This window comes from Equus caballus, chromosome 23 (genome assembly GCF_041296265.1).
Source record: "Equus caballus isolate H_3958 breed thoroughbred chromosome 23, TB-T2T, whole genome shotgun sequence".
In the NCBI taxonomy this organism is placed as follows: domain Eukaryota; kingdom Metazoa; phylum Chordata; class Mammalia; order Perissodactyla; family Equidae; genus Equus; species Equus caballus.
Window position 1 is genome coordinate 66170242 of NC_091706.1, and position 15162 is coordinate 66185403.

Sequence of the window (15162 nt, forward strand, 5' to 3'; positions counted from 1 at the left end):
GGTTGGCTGGTGGGGCAGAAGGAAGGGAAGGAGGTGAGGATGGCTGACTCCCAGGGCCTCCTGGGGAGCAGGGGCGAAGGGGCATGGAGGGAGGGGCAGGGGTGTGGAGGGAGGCCGCCACCTTGCAGAAGAGGAAAGTCAGGGTGAGGTGGGGCTCCCGGGACGGCACGTCCGTGAGGTGCAGGTTCTGCTGTGACTTCGCTGTGCTCCCCAAGTGTGGTCAGCGAGAGTCCTGCCTCTGCCTGGCCGGTGTTTCCGTTTAAGCTCCTTCCTGAGAAGAAGACTGCCTCACAGTCTCGCTGGGATCCTGGCCGGGCCCTCGGGCTGGGGCCAAACCCTGGCCCTTGATGGCCCCGATTCACTGGTCTGGAGCAGGGTCATCCCGCAGCTTCCGGCAGGGAACCTTCCCGACGGCGTGTGGGGCTGAGCAGGTACGGGGCCAGGCCTCCCTGAAACCGGGCCGAGTGTGGGTGCCAGAGCCCTGTGCACCCTGGCCCTCGATGTCTGCTCAGCACAGGCCTGTTCTGCAGTGAGGGGCTTCTCCTCGGTGACGAGTCACAGCCGGTGACCACTGTTCCCGTGGCATGCTGGCTTCTTCAGGCAAGGCTGGAGTAGGGGGCCACAGGGGTGGCCCTGTCCCCTGCAGCCCAGCCACTCCTGCATGGACAGGTCATGCGTGTGTGCACATACGTGTGAGCTTGCACATGTGTGTGTGTGTCAGCCCCTGTGTGGCCCTCTTTGGTCTTCTGCTCTGGCCGTTTTCCCTGATGAGCAGTGCAGGCATGGGGAAGCCGGGGTCTCCAAGGGAAACTGAAAGCCTGGTTTCCCTCTCTTCCTCTCCATCACGTTACCCATTGGACGGGGGGACGCTGGGCAGCCAGGCGGGCGTCCGTCCCCAGTCTGGGTCCGATGTCTGTCCTGCATTCCTGGCCAGCCTGAGGGGCGAGACGCACTGACTCCTGTAGCCCGGCTTCGCTCCCGGGCTCCGGGGTGTGGTGTCTGTGTGGGGCTGTCCCTCTTGCCCCCAGCAGATGGAGTGCGGTGGGGATGTGGTGAGAGGGGGGTTGGGGGGTGTTGTTGCCACAGGTCCTGATGGTAAACCCCTCCTTCTCACTTTCTTCCAGAGTTTCTTCGGAAGGCCGTAGAGAAGCACACCGTTTAAGAACCAGGTGGCCTTGGGCGTTTGCGGTGGCCGGAGTGGCCGGACCTTGCCCAGCGTGCTGGGAAATGCTGGTCCTCGGACACACGTCGCCCTCCCTCCAGGCTGTGCTGCGGGTCAGGGCCCCGAGGCTCTGAACAGCGTCCACCCTGACACCCCCCGCGGCCTCCGCTGCCGACGAGCGCTTGCTGCAGACGCCCCCGCTGCGGCGCCTGCTGAGGAGGATGTGCCTGCCCGTCGGGGGGCTGCTGGCCACCCTCGCCGTGGTGGTTGGAACAGCAGTGGCGTTCGCACCCAGCCCTAGGATCACCTGGGAGCACCGAGGTGAGGGCAGTGCTGAGTCAGGCCTGGGGCCCCTGAGGGCGTCTCCCTGCTTGTGATGCGCAGATGCACATGCGTCCTTTGCTCTGCTGGGGCCGTGCTGCTGGCCCAGGTGTGAGCACATGGCCTGCACCGCTGCTGCCGCGGAGGCTGCTGGTGAGGCTGCGGTGCTAGGAGCACGGCAGGGCCTGCTCGGGGCTGCTGGTTTCTAAATCAGGGCGAGGGGACCCCTGAAGGGAAGCTTGTCTCCCTTGTGCCTGACCACACTGGTGCTCGCTGCCCAGGCACGGACCACACCGAGGGGTATGTTTTGAGGACGTTTAATGACGTGAAGCTGAGCTTGGGGCCAGTTGTTTTCATTTGCTGTTCATAAGTTGTTTCGTTGCTCCCTCTCTTGGGAACTGTGTCTTGGGACCCCCTCTCCTCCAGGCTCGGTGGGCGGAGAGCTCGAGCGCTGGTCCCCATGGAGGTGCGCTGGCAGGGCTGCGCTGTCTCGGCAGACGTGCCGGGAGAGCCTTCGTCCTGTGTGCATCTCTCCTAACTGGGAAATTGGAGCGAAAGTGTGAGCACAAATCCTGGAACAAAACCAGAGCTTGGTGATGCTTGGAAAGCCAAGCGCAGAACACTCACGACGCTCTGAGTCTTGGATGCTGGGTGGTCGGAAAGAGGAACAGCCCCTCAAGACAGAAAGCCAACATGCCTAAACACCTCGTCCTTAAATTCCTCATGTTCCTGAATAGCTATTGATGCAATTAACAGAGCAGTGGAAAAATGCTTGGGTTAAGGGATAGATTTACTGAAATAGATTTTCTTTCAAAGTTTTAAAGTCAGTCATTTTTTTCCTAAATGAGAAAATCCTAAATAGTTATATTTTTGATACACCTAATCTGTGGATAATTAAGCACATAGACAAGAGTTTGATGAGAGGCAGAGGGAGCCACAGCAGTCAGCGGCTTGAGGGGTCTGGCCTGCGGTCTAGTGGGAGGTCACAAGGTCAGACTGCCAGGAGCTCGTGCTCCAGAAAGGTCACACTGCTGGGATGTCACACTGCTAGGAGGTCATGTTGCTAAGAGGTCATGCTCCTGAGAGGCCATACTGCCAGGAGGTCACATGCTAGGAGGTCATGCTCTGGGAGATCACGCTGCCAGGAGGCCACACTGAGTGCAGGGTTTGGAAGTGCTGGATGGAGGGAGCAGGAAGGGAAATCGGGCCCCAGCACTGGTTGAGCCCAGTGCTCTGGGGCCTCACAGGGTCCCACGTACTTGGTGGCGGCCTTGCTGAGTCTGCTCCACCCAGAGGTGCCTGAGTTCTAGCCTCTGCTGGGGGCTGGCCACTGTGGAAGCAAATCCCTGCCTGGCCCTTGGGACATGTCGGTGCACTAAAGGGAGGTCAGACACTGGGGTGTGTCCAGGCTCAGCAATGCCTGATGCACCTGTGTTGCCCGCCCCCCACCGCCCTTTTCTCCCCTAGAGGTGCAGCTGATGCAGTTTCACCAGCCAGGCATCTTCAACTACTCGGCCTTGCTGCTGAGTGAGGACAAGGACACCCTGTACGTGGGCGCCCGGGAAGCCGTGTTTGCACTGAATGCGCTCAACATCTCCCAGAAGCAGCACGAGGTATGGCGTGGGCTCCCACTCCCCTGCTGTCTGGGCCGCAGACCTGCCCGGTGTGTTCTGGAATCTGCACACTGGGCTGTACCCGGGGCGTCAGGCCCTTTCCTGGCCGTGTGGCCTGCTCACCGTGCATGTCCTGTGCCTCTAGCGAGCAGCCTCCCACCCTCAGCAGACCAAGGGCCCTGTCATCCCGAAGCTTCCTTTGCCCCCTGTGTCCGTTCAGCCTCATCCCAGGATGCCCCCTGGCAGCCTGTCCTCGCTGGGCTGGCGGCTCACCCACACTCCTTTCATCTTGGATTTTGAACTTTTTATTACAGAGAATCTCAAGCATAACAGGAGCAGAGGGAGTGATGTTAGAGCCGCTTGGCCACGGTGGCTCCTGCAGGCCAGGGGCTCCACCCCGTGCTCCCTCCTGCCTCCCTCCCATGGCCACGTCCTCTGCTCCCTCCAGGAGGCTGGGGAGCAAATCCAGACACACGTTCTTCATCCTTCATCTGTAAATGTTTTCCTGGGCATCTCCTAAAGGAGAGGACTCCTTTTTTTCAAACTAACCGAAATACCTTTATCGCATCCAAAAATTTAATGTCGTCACATAGTGAATGTTCAAATTCCACAGGCTCTCTCATAAATGATGTTTGTTCAGTTTGAATCGGGTTGAAATCAGGCCGTCTGTGTGGCCAGGCACTCTGTCCGCTGGGGGTCCCCCCCATCCTCCCTGAGAGGCAGGATCATCCCCCTGGCCGGGCGTTCCCTCTCCGGGCCCTTGACCATCGCAGCCTGGAGCCACGTGTGCAGATGGCACGATGGGACAGCCGGCTCCACCTTCCCTTCTCCATTTGGAAGCCAGAAATTGTCTCTAAAGGGGAAATTCTCGTTCCCCGAGGCCAGTTCCTTTGGAAACGGCAGGATCAGCACATGAAATCTCTGCCTTTATTCACCAGTTTTCAAAATAGTGTGACTTCTCTGCAGAGGGAGACAGTGAGTTTTTGACTGTTTAGTTTTCCGTATGGCCATGGACTCGCGCATTTAAAGATGTCTGAAGTGCCTTGATCCGCTCCAGCCACTTCCTCCCTTGATGCTCCGGTTGTCCCTTCCCTGGCCCGTGGCAGCCTCCCCATGCCTCCTGAGTCCTCAGACAGACCCTGGTGGTTGGCATAGTTCCTTGTTCTCTCGAGCCAAGATGGTCCAGGCTCATCGTGTGCATTTTCTGCCCCAGACCTCTTATTTTTTTTGGATTTGTTTTGTCTTAATCTCCAGAGTCTAGCCTAGTACTTAATTTCTGTTTCACACATAAATGAGATTCTCGTCACTACCCTTTGAAAATAAAGTGCGTGTGCCAGCCCTGTGGGCGCTCAGTCAGAGTGGCCATTGCTCTGTTAATGGCCTCGTGTATGTAAAAGAGAAGAAAAAGTGAAAGGACCACGGCTGAGCTTCAGTGAAAAGCCCGTGACCGTGATGGAGGGCCTGGCAGAGTTCGTGGTCCTTGTGCTGGTGCATTCCATGTGGACGGTGATGACATCGTCTGCATTTAACTTCTGAAGAAGTTGCTCTGTGAAATGGGCCTTGGTTCTGCATTCATGTGGCCTGGTTAGGACTTCCAGTTCTCTGAAAGCGTTCTCGTCAGCGTGTCTGCTGTTGGGGCCTTTGCGGGAAGCCAAGCTAGTGTAGAAGGACACACCCAGGGCTTCGGCCCACTGCCATCAGGAAGCTCCCTGTGCCTCCTGAGTTCTGAGCTCCCAGTGCCCAGCAGCTGGCTTTGATTCTCTGGGTGTAAAAAGATATATACCTGAGTTTGCATCAGTCACAGGATGTCAAGGAAGTGTGGGGAATCTGGGGGAGGGGAGGCAGGAGTATGGGGGCCTTCCATTATGCAGGCTGGGTGTTTTCTATCCTCTGGAGGGCCAGGGGCCAGGCACCTGCTGGCCTGACGGGTTCTGGTGGCCTGTGCACCTGCCGTGAAAGGAGCAGGGGCTCAGATCTCTATAGGAAGGTGCTGGACCTGAGGGGCCGTGCCAGTCCATCACTTTCAGCAGCTGCTCTTAGAAAAAATTGAAAGCATTGCCATCCAGCCATCCCACTGGTACTCAGAGTCAATGTCAAAATGTCAGGGCTTTTTTTCACTAGCCTCTGGAGTCCCTTTTGAACGAATGAAAAGCCCCACTTTGGTGTTTGCGAATACCTACATTTAGCTTTCTGATGGATAATTGAATCCGCCCCACTGTCCGTGGCGTAGTTTTGCTGCTGTTTTGCAGCGAGTAGCAGGGACCTGGCATGGCTTCCTGGCCCTGCGGCTTCTGGAGGAGGACGGCGCAGGAGGACGGCGGCTTCGCGAAGCCCGTTGCTCGTGGGCCTCAGCGTTGTCGCCTCAGCCTCGCTTTGCGGTCTCTGGTTTCGCCGTCCCGGGGGACGTCTGTGCTCTGAACGCCCGCGTGTGCTTTGTAAGCTATATGTCTGTACCCAGCTCTCTGTGCACTGAAACGACTCCCCTTCCCCAACAGGCATACTGGAGGGCTTCCGAAGATAAAAAAGCAAAATGTGCGGAAAAGGGGAAGTCAAAGCAGGTAATTTCTTCTGCCAGCTACAGACCATGCCATGCTCGTTTCCAGGTGGTTGAATCTCCTGTGGAAGCCCCTGCAGCTCCTGGATGTGCCAGCGCGGGGCCAGGCCCCAGGTCCCTGCGGGCGTGGCTCTGTTACCACGACCCCTCTTCAGCTCCTTCTGTTCCCAAACGCTGAGATTGGCTCTCAGAGCAAGTGCCAGACAGAGAAATGCTTCTTAAGGTTTAACTGAATTGAATTTATTCAGATGGCCTAAAACTCGGACCACAGAGGACAGTGTCTGTGCGTGCTGGCTAATGGGGTCAAATGCAGGGTTGCTGTCTCCCTGCACCGCGGCCTGGAGGGGTTGCTCTGGGAACTCTGGATTTTTGGAAACACCCATCCCTTGAGAACCTGCTCCTTCTCTAGGAGGTATTGGTCACCTCAGCGTGGTGGCCATCCGGGGAGCACTGGGCCAAGTGTCCACCCACCTTGGGAGCGCTGGGTCGCCCCCACCCCCGGGCTGCCCTACCCCTAACTGGTGCCGGGCCGATATCGGGGTCTCTGAGCATAAGAGCCCCGTCTTTCCTGACGGTGGGTCAAGACAGCTGAGTGACGGGAAATTTCAGCGGTGGTTGGCTATTTCAAAACAATTTAAAATCCTAAAAAAACGTTTTTTGCCAAACTTTTTTAGTAAAATGCTAAACACTGTCACTGAAGTCACTAGATCTGAAGTTGCTGCAGGAGATGAGAGAAAGCGCAGGTGTTGTGATGGCGTCACTGGGGGAGCTGGCTCAGAGCGAATTAGAGCGAGCGCTGGCCTGGCCCCGGGGAGGGCATGGAGTGGACGGGGTCCCTCCCAGTTCTCGCGGGGGAGGATGAGTTACTTCCAGCCAGTTTAAGAACAGTCATAGCAAAAAAGCTCCCCTGAGCAGAGATGACTTCAGACAATAGCACATATAATCCAGTACATTTCAGCCTGAAATAGTGAGCGGCTTCTTAAGTGGCATCTGGTTTTCCTGTGGGGCTTTCTGACGTGGAGCCAAGCCGGAGCCCCTCATTAGTTCAGCCTCTCCCCTGAGTGGGGCGGGCCAGATGCCCCCCCCCCCGAGAAACACTGTCCCCAGGTCTGTGCATTGGAACGTGGAGGGGGACCCCAGAGAAGAGGCGGGCAGAGGGCTTTTGCCCAGTGTACACCTGTGGCAGTGCCGCGAACCATCTATGTGTTCAGTGAAGTAAACACGTTTTTTCTGTGTCCCAGTCCGATTTGAGGTTTTGGTCAGCACGTCTTTTCAGAGTATAAATTAGTGACTGAAGTGACATCTGTTTGGCACCTGCCAGCTGGCCTGTGGACGCTGCAGGGGTGAAGGTTCTCGGGCCCACTGCAGATTTGAGTTTGTCCGGACGGAGCTGGGTCTCGGCCGCTGCTCCCGCCGTCCTGGGCAGGGCAGAGCCCCCGGAGCTGCAGAGCCTGGAGACGGGAGGCTGGCAGCGAATGCAGCCGGGGCTGGCGTCCTGAGCTGTGACGAGCTGGTGTCGGCTTGTGCTCTGCTGGTCTCTGCTCTGAGGGAGTGGGGTGCACGGTTCACACCGTGGGGGGCATCTGCTGGGAGCTGGATGGTGCTGACCGTGCCTTTCTCTCCTGTAGACAGAATGTCTCAACTACATCCGGGTGCTGCAGCCGCTCAGCGCCACCGCCCTCTACGTGTGCGGGACCAACGCGTTCCAGCCGACCTGTGACCACCTGGTAAGGCCGTGGCACCTCCCTGGTCAGTGGCTAGAGCACAGTGGGGCTCCAGGTGGCATGCAGTGGTGTCCACTCGGCTAAACGTAGGATTTTCTGATTGCCAGCTGCGTGGGGATGGGGCAGCTCATGGCTTCTTGGAGCCCTGGTGTCCGATCTGTAAAGCACTGTGACCGAGGGTGTGGCCGCGGTTTGGAGCTGGCAGTGGGAGGACCTTCTGAGAAGTGTATTGTTGACAGACAGGAGCCCCGCTGTGCTGTGATCCAGCATCTGGCCTCTCCTGTCACAAGGGAGGGTGGCCTGGCTGTGACACAGGTCCTGTCAAGTGGAAAAGTCAGGACTTCTGCTCCTCGATTGCGTGTTCTTGGTTCACGCATGTTATGGACTGAATGTTTGTGTCCCCCCAAAGTCCATGTGTTGAAGCCCTTATCCTCCTGAGCGACGATATTTGGAGCTGGGGCCTGTGAGGCGGTAATTAAGGTTACCTGAGGTCATGAGGCTGGGGTCCTGATCTGATGGGATGATGGCCTTACAAGGAGAGGAGGAGACAGCAGAGCTCTCTCTCCCCCATGTGAGGACACAGCAAGAAGGTGACGGCCATCTGGAAGCCAGGAGGGGGTTCCTCACCTGGACTGACCGTGCCGGTACCCTGGTCTCAGACTTCACCCGCAGAGCATGAGGAGTGAACGTGTGTGCTCGAAGCTGCCCGTCGGGGTGCTGTGTGGCAGCCCGAGCTCGCTAGCACGGGTGTCTGCTGCTCTGGTCTTGGGGCGTCTCCATCCGCTGTCTGCTGTTGGGTGCGTGTTGCCCCCTGATCCACAGTTCTGTGACCTGCCCTTCTGAGTGGCGACAACACGACACGAGTGTGCTGAGCTCTTTTAGAAGCAGGCCCATCTCTCTCCCTCCCCTGCGTCACAGCCTGGACTCTCCCTGAGCCATGTCAGTTGCATCTCACCACGTTGGGGTCCTTTGGAGTGGGACCCCGGTCTACACCGCCCTCCGGCACTCCCCATTCCCTCGCTGACACGTACCTGGAAGGAGAGAGGGAAGACGGCAGTGTTTCTTGGAGAGGAACTCCTTTTTCCCCAATACCTGAGAGCGTTTGATAACAACCACAGAGACAGGGAGAAGGCCGTTTGAATGCACGTGAGGATTGAGAATGAGGCACGTTTTCTAGTGACTGCCCCTGGTTCAGTGTGCCGGTCGGGTGTCAGGTGTGCCGGAGTGGGAAGCTTAGTTTGCTAGAAGCCAAAAGTAACTGAGACTTAAAAGAACCTTTCCCAGCCTCGAGTCAGAGATCGATGATAGGACGGAGCACGAGCGGATTAAGGGCTTGCTTAGGAGTCCTTGTATCCACACACAGACCCCCGGGTGGGGTCCACACGCAGCGTGGGTCTCCCGGGCTGTCTGTACCCACAGATGCAGGTGACAGAGGTTAGTATGGGGGTGGGAGTGCCCCCAGGTGCTGAGATCCTCAGTCCTCAAAGCCAGACTTCGTTTCTTTGTGCTTAAGGGAAAAAAAGCATCCAAAGGCCTATTAGAAACATTTTGCACATCAAAGGATTTCCTGGCTAAACTCTAGTTAATCAGAAGCTTAAAGCACTGAAATTTAAACTTTAATTCCACGCACATGTCAGTTGTTGAGATAAAGGAATTGTCTGTTTTGTTTAAATCTGACCTATGATTTTTCCCAGTACTTTGAGTAAAAGTTTTCAAGCTGCCAGAAAAGTTGGTCAGACGCGTGTATCCTGACCTCCTAGACGGCACAATGGGGAACGTCTCTGTGCACACGTGTGTGTATGTGCACACGTGTGGACGTGCTGAACCGTGACCTGTAAACGCCATCATGAGCCTAAGAATGATGACATTTTCCTGTAAAACGCCAAGTTTGTCATTTTATCTCAGAAGATTTACAGTAATTCCCTGGTGCTATCTCCAGCCCCTCAGATTTCCCGCTGGCCCCCAGACGGACTCTGGAGATGGGATCCAGGAATCCCATCAGGCGGGGTGCACTGCCGCCCCATTCATAATCCTAACCTAAGAGGTGAAGTCGCGTATCGTGTTACCCAGCCTGTTAGAAATGTAGCCGGCGCTGTTCACATCCCGGGAGCCCTCTCTGCTCCTGTGTTTGTGACGGGGTTCCCATCTCGTCCGCCGGCCCACCGGGGCGCCCAGCTGGCCCGGGGGAACGGTTCCCACCTTGATTGCCGTGCTTCCTGGGTTCCGCAACCCACGAATCCTTTCTCGCGTCCGCTGCCCCGATGGGTTTCTCCTTCTCTAACTTGCTGTTTGGGACCGTTTTCATCTTCCTCCTGGGATGCTCCCTCACCCCTTCTTCTACCGATGCTTCTCATATGCGCAGGGACGCAGCACTGCGTTGGTCATTTTGCAGGCATTTTCCCCGTTTGTCCCTTCTCATTGAACTCTGTCTCCTGTTTTCTGTGGACAAGAGCTTTCCAGTTCTTTGAATGGTGGCTCTGTCCGCGTTGTCCCGACTGGGTTGGGGCCATCTCGTCAGCGGGAGAGAGACTGTCCCGAGACGGAAGTCGCTGCCCGTACTTTGAGTTAATGCAGCATCGTCCCATTTCCAACATCCACACCACTGAGCCGCCTGGACTGGGTCTGCTGGGGGGAATGAGAAGAGATTCTGCTGCTCTTCCCATCATCTGTTTACTGGATAGTCTGGTCTCCACTGCTGTGAACGCCATCTCTGTTGATGTTAAAATTCTGCAAGTAGGGGCTGGCCCGGTGGCACAGCAGTTAAGTTTGCACATCCCTCTTTGGGGTGGCCCAGGGTTTGGTGGTTCGGATCCTGGGCGCAGACCTGCACACTGCTTATCAAGCCATCCTGTGGCAGCATCCCGCCTGTAAAGTGGAGGAAGGTGGGCATGGATGTTAGCTCAGAGCCAGTCTTCCTCAGCAAAAAGAGAAGATTGGCAGCAGATGTTAGCTCAGGGCTAATCTTCCTCAAAAAAAAAAAATTGCGCACATGGCCTTCTGGTCGCTTCCCAGGTGCATCCTGTGTTTGGTCTGCTCTGGCGGCTTGATGCCCCGAGACCCGTCAGCACTGCCATCTCTCTCTTACAGCTGAGCAAACTGAGGCTCAAGATCTTGAGTGGTCCTCAGGGGGCATCAAAGCAAGGGTCCACGGCGCCCGTATCCAGACCCGGGACTTGGGGGCTGGCCACACAGGCACCGCTCCCGCCGTCCCCCCGGATAGTGAGTGTGTGAGAGCGAATGGTGCGGTGGCAATGTGTGTACTGTCTGCCGAAACGCAGACAGTGGATGATACGCTTTCTTCCCGTTCAATTGTAGGACTTAACATCCTTTCAATTTCTGGGGAGAAATGAAGATGGCAAAGGAAGGTGTCCCTTTGACCCGGCACAAAGCTACACGTCGGTCATGGTCGGTGAGTCCAGTCCTTGGACCTCCTCGCTGGGGTAGCTCTGCTGTCATGCTGAGGCCACAGCACAGGGCGCCTGGTTCCTCCTCCGCTCCGTAGTCCCCCTCTGCCCCGTTCCCATATTTGTTCGTCCTCACAAAAGGTGGGGGAGCCTATCCAGAGCCCCCAATATGGGCTGAGTTCATTGTTCACAGGGATACCCAGGCACTCCCCTGGTCCACAGATAGATCATTTTATATCCGTCGTTGGTACAAATCATCTGGGTTATTCAGTTCTGTGGGGTCGTTGTTCCTGTTGGGGGGGTTTGTGACCAAGCCACCGGCTGCCTCGTAACAGTCTTGCACGCCGAGGCGAGGGGGCCACATGCCCCGTGTTTACCCACTGTCACATTTATTTTCTGGGATGTGGGAATTACCCGCTGGTGTTAGTTTTTGCCCTTAACTCTCACAAAAGACAGCTGACCCCGGAGCATAAAATTACCCCTGTCAGAGAAACGAAAGGGAAGACTCCGGAAACAGGCGCAGGAGCTGGGCAGTGGCTGCTCCACCTGCCAGGAGGGGTGTGCATTAGGTGGTAAAGGAGAGCGTGGTGGTGGGCACCTGTCCCTGGCGTTGACTCCCTTTTCCTCTTTCCTCCTGGTCCACTGCAGATGGAGAGCTCTACTCCGGGACATCCTATAACTTCCTGGGAAGCGAACCAATCATCTCCCGGAATTCTTCGCACAGCCCTCTGAGGACAGAGTACGCCATCCCTTGGCTTAATGGTAAGAAGCAGGTGGGTCACGGTGGGGGTTCCCCCTTGGGTTGCCTCCTGGCAGGGGAGCCCCGCTAGATTTCTCCTCTTGCTGGCTCCGGCTGAGCCTCCTGGGCGGCGTCTGCAGCTGCTGTCAGCCCCATGCGGGGGGGGGGGGGGGGGCGTGGGGCGCCTGCAGAACGGCCCGGAGCTGCACGGCAGCATCTGGGGGCGGCCTACTTTCTTCTCCGCTGAGAGAGCCTGTTTTAAGGGTGCTCTGGCCCCTTCCTGAAAGTGGATCTGGGAGGCTCACACGCAATGAGAATCTGATGGCCAGCCGTGAATTCAGGCTGGTCAGATCGGTGTGTGATGTCATATTGTTACCTCTGGACGTTGAGCATCCGTGTTGGACTTGCGCTGTGGGTGGCTCATAGCTGCTCACACCAGGCTTTTCTTGTGGGCGCTGGCCAGCGGGCCCTAGACTCTCGGAGGGGCTGATCTGGGAGACTACAAATGCGCATCTTCTGGGAGTCTCCAGGTGCTGGGATGTGGCTCCCTGGGATCCCCAGGCTGCTTGCCTGTCGGGAGACCCAGCCCTGGGTTCTCGGGGTGGACCAGGAGGGTATTCTTCAGAACCCCCATCATGGGCACCTCTGTAGCCCAAGGAGGGCGATGTGGGCACTGTCATCACCCCTGGACCCTGGATTTCGGGGCATGGCATACACACCCTCCCTCGTCCTTGCGCGGAGGTGCCTGGGCCCCTCTGTGTGTGCGAGGGTAACCGGGGGTCTTCTGCAGAGCCCAGCTTCGTCTTTTCTGACGTGATCCGGGAGAGCACAGACGGCGCCGAGGGCGAGGATGACAGGGTCTACTTCTTCTTCACGGAGGTGTCTGTGGAGTACGAGTTCATCTTCAAGTTGATGATCCCCCGGGTGGCGAGGGTGTGCAAGGTGAGCCGTTCCCCCAGGTTCTTTGGTCCCGGCGGTGGCGATAGCACGTCTGGAGGGTCGGTCACTTCGCCCAGGCTCCGTGCTTCTTGGAAATGTCAGTTTACCTACTGCTATCTTCTCCTGTGCCGCAGGCGTTGGTGCGGAGGGGGTCGGCGGTGCACGGTGGCCTGGAGGTCTCCCTGGGGGCCGAGGGAGCGTTGGCGCCCGTGTGTGATGAGTGATGGGCTTCCTGTCCTCAGGTGGTCTGCTTTAGACACGCCTCCGTCCAACCCCCCCGACCCCCGGTTATAGGAAGTTCGTTTTTGGTTACTGTGTTAACCAAATCCAGTTGGAATTGGGGTTCCACCATCCCAACGTAAAGAAGGGAAGGGGGCATTTTCATTGTGTCCAGAATGAATAAGGTCGCTTCCATTTTATGTTCCTCTGCACCAGATGTCCGAGTTTCCGTGTTTCTCCCCAGAGCAGGTCGTACGGGGTGTGTTTTATGTATCTCTTGGTGGTTGTCTCACTAAGCCGTGTTTATGGAGAACCTGGCAGGTCCTAAGCACTGAGCAGGTGACTGGGGGTTGGGAAGGAAGTGAAGACCTCATCTCCCAGGAGGAAGGTCTTAGGGGAGACCAGACCCACACGCATCGCCTGGGAGAGATGGGGAGCCAAGGCGTCTAGCCCCTGCCTCCAGGGTCCCTCACAGACGGTCCTGAGTTTGGAGATGCACTCGGCCAAGGGCCGAAGCAGGAAAGTGCACAAGGGGCATCTGCTGCCGTGAGATGCGTGTATGCAGAATCCAGTGGTGGGTCTGGCTGCAGGTGGGCGGCTCCATCGAGGAGGCATGTTGGTTGGTTGGCGTTTGGATCCTCGGTCTGGTCTGGCGTGGAAGGGGGGCCGCGGCCGCGGGCTGGTGTGCAGCCTGCTTTCCTTGCAGCCTTGGCCTGGTTCCTTTCAGGCAGAGCCGTTCTGGGCCTGGTACCTCATTTACCACCTGCTCACAAGGGAGCGTCCCCTCCTACCACACACGTCTTTGGGGTTTCAGGGGGACCTGGGCGGCCTCAGGACCTTGCAGAAGAAGTGGACATCCTTCCTGAAGGCCAGGCTGATCTGCTCCAGACCTGAGAGCAACCTCATCTTCAACGTGCTGCAGGACATCTTCGTCCTCAGGTCCCCAGACCTGAAGGAGCCTGTGTTCTACGGGGTCTTCACCCCGCAGCTGTGAGTGCCCGGGGAGGGCGGGCAGGCAGGTGGGGGCTGTGTTTCCTCCGCATGGCAGTCACATTGTCCCCTCCTCCCAGGAACAACATGGGGCTGTCGGCCGTGTGCGCCTACAACCTGTCCACGGCCGAGGCGGTCTTTTCCCGTGGGAAGTACATGCAGAGTGCCACGGTGGAGCAGTCCCACACCAAGTGGCTGAGCTACAACGGGGCCGTGCCCACGCCGAGGCCCGGGGCGGTGAGTGGGGCCCGGGCTGTGGGAGGGCCTGGGGCGCCAGACCGGCGGCTTTGGTGAGGGCCACGTGCCGCTCCAGACCTGGGGTTGTCTTCCCGGGGAGCGGGCGTCCCCCGGGACTGGGAAGGGCAATGGGCACACTCCTTGTCCTGTGTTCTCACTGGCATGTTGTGTAACAGCTCTTGCAACATACTTCCCCAACCAGAGGCTGGAGTGGCTGGCACAGGCATTTTGTGGAAGTAACATTGCATAATAGAATACGGTCTGTTTCATTTTCTGTTTCCTGTAGAGAAATGATTTCTTGGCAAAGAGAGGAATTCTGCTCTCCACTCATTAATAGGAGTCACATTTTTTCTCCTAAAGATAGTGACTTATGTGGAAATTAGTGTGGGTTTCTAGGCTGATTTGGCTGCATCCGTTCATTATGTGGCTGGGGTCCTGGGGTGTGTGCATGACCCATGGGTGGGGCTGTGACCTGGGAGAGTGGACTGCTTTCTGGAACTCACCCCAGGCCTGTCTCCCCTCCTGGGGCACACCTCCTTCGCTGACACTGGCCGTCGCTCCTTCTGTGCATGTCATTAAGTAAAATGTGTTCATTTGGGGGTCACAAATTTTGGGTGACACACGTTAGGAGCTGGGACAGGAAAAAGAACCCTTCAGGCTCTTGCCCTTTATGCTGTTTAGAACTGGACTGTGCTTAGCGATTTTACCAGTCTTCTCCTGGGAGAGCTTTTGGATGTAAGTGTTTATGTTTTAATTTCCAAAGCTTGATACTTCTTTTCGCTTATAAACAGATCAATTATGTCACTGACTGTGTCATGAAACACAATTATATCTTGTGGGTAAAATGACAGTTGCAGGGCTAGCCTGGTGGCGTAGTGGTTGGGTTGGCGCACTTGGCTTTGGAGGCCTGGGATTTGCAGGTTCAGATCCTGGGCTTGGACCTAGCACCGCTTGTCAAGCCATGCTGTGGTGGCATCCCACGTAAAGTGGAGGAAGATGGGCACAGATGTTAGCTCAGCCACAATCTTCCTCCAGCAAAAAGAGGAGGATTGGCAACAGATATTAGCTCAGGGCCAGTCTTCCTCCCTGACCAAAACAAAGACAGTTGCATTTCCTACATGCTTTATAACTGTGTCTTCAGATTCCCGGGGAAGGTCGCCTCGGTTTTTCCCCTTTTTCAAAAATCCACTGTTAGTCCCCAAGTTTTGCACCTCGCGGGAGCCCACATTCCCGTTCGAAGCATGGGCTGGGCTGTCCGCG

The 15162-nt window shown here is 56.9% G+C and overlaps 1 protein-coding gene across 21 annotated transcripts in view; it reads left to right on the plus strand.

Moving 5' to 3' along the window:
* The window catches only part of SEMA4D (semaphorin 4D), a 111606-nt gene that overhangs the window by 73382 nt on the left and 23062 nt on the right, over window positions 1–15162 (plus strand). For all 21 annotated transcript variants that reach the window (XM_023627564.2, XM_070248351.1, XM_070248348.1 and 18 more), the window contains 9 exons: window positions 1125–1483; window positions 2951–3096; window positions 5592–5654; window positions 7279–7377; window positions 10690–10783; window positions 11427–11540; window positions 12308–12459; window positions 13490–13665; window positions 13746–13902. In XM_023627564.2, coding sequence (XP_023483332.2) covers window positions 1384–1483; window positions 2951–3096; window positions 5592–5654; window positions 7279–7377; window positions 10690–10783; window positions 11427–11540; window positions 12308–12459; window positions 13490–13665; window positions 13746–13902 — 1101 coding nt within the window. In that variant the 5' untranslated portion in view covers window positions 1125–1383. The remainder of the gene's footprint in view (window positions 1–1124; window positions 1484–2950; window positions 3097–5591; window positions 5655–7278; window positions 7378–10689; window positions 10784–11426; window positions 11541–12307; window positions 12460–13489; window positions 13666–13745; window positions 13903–15162) is intronic.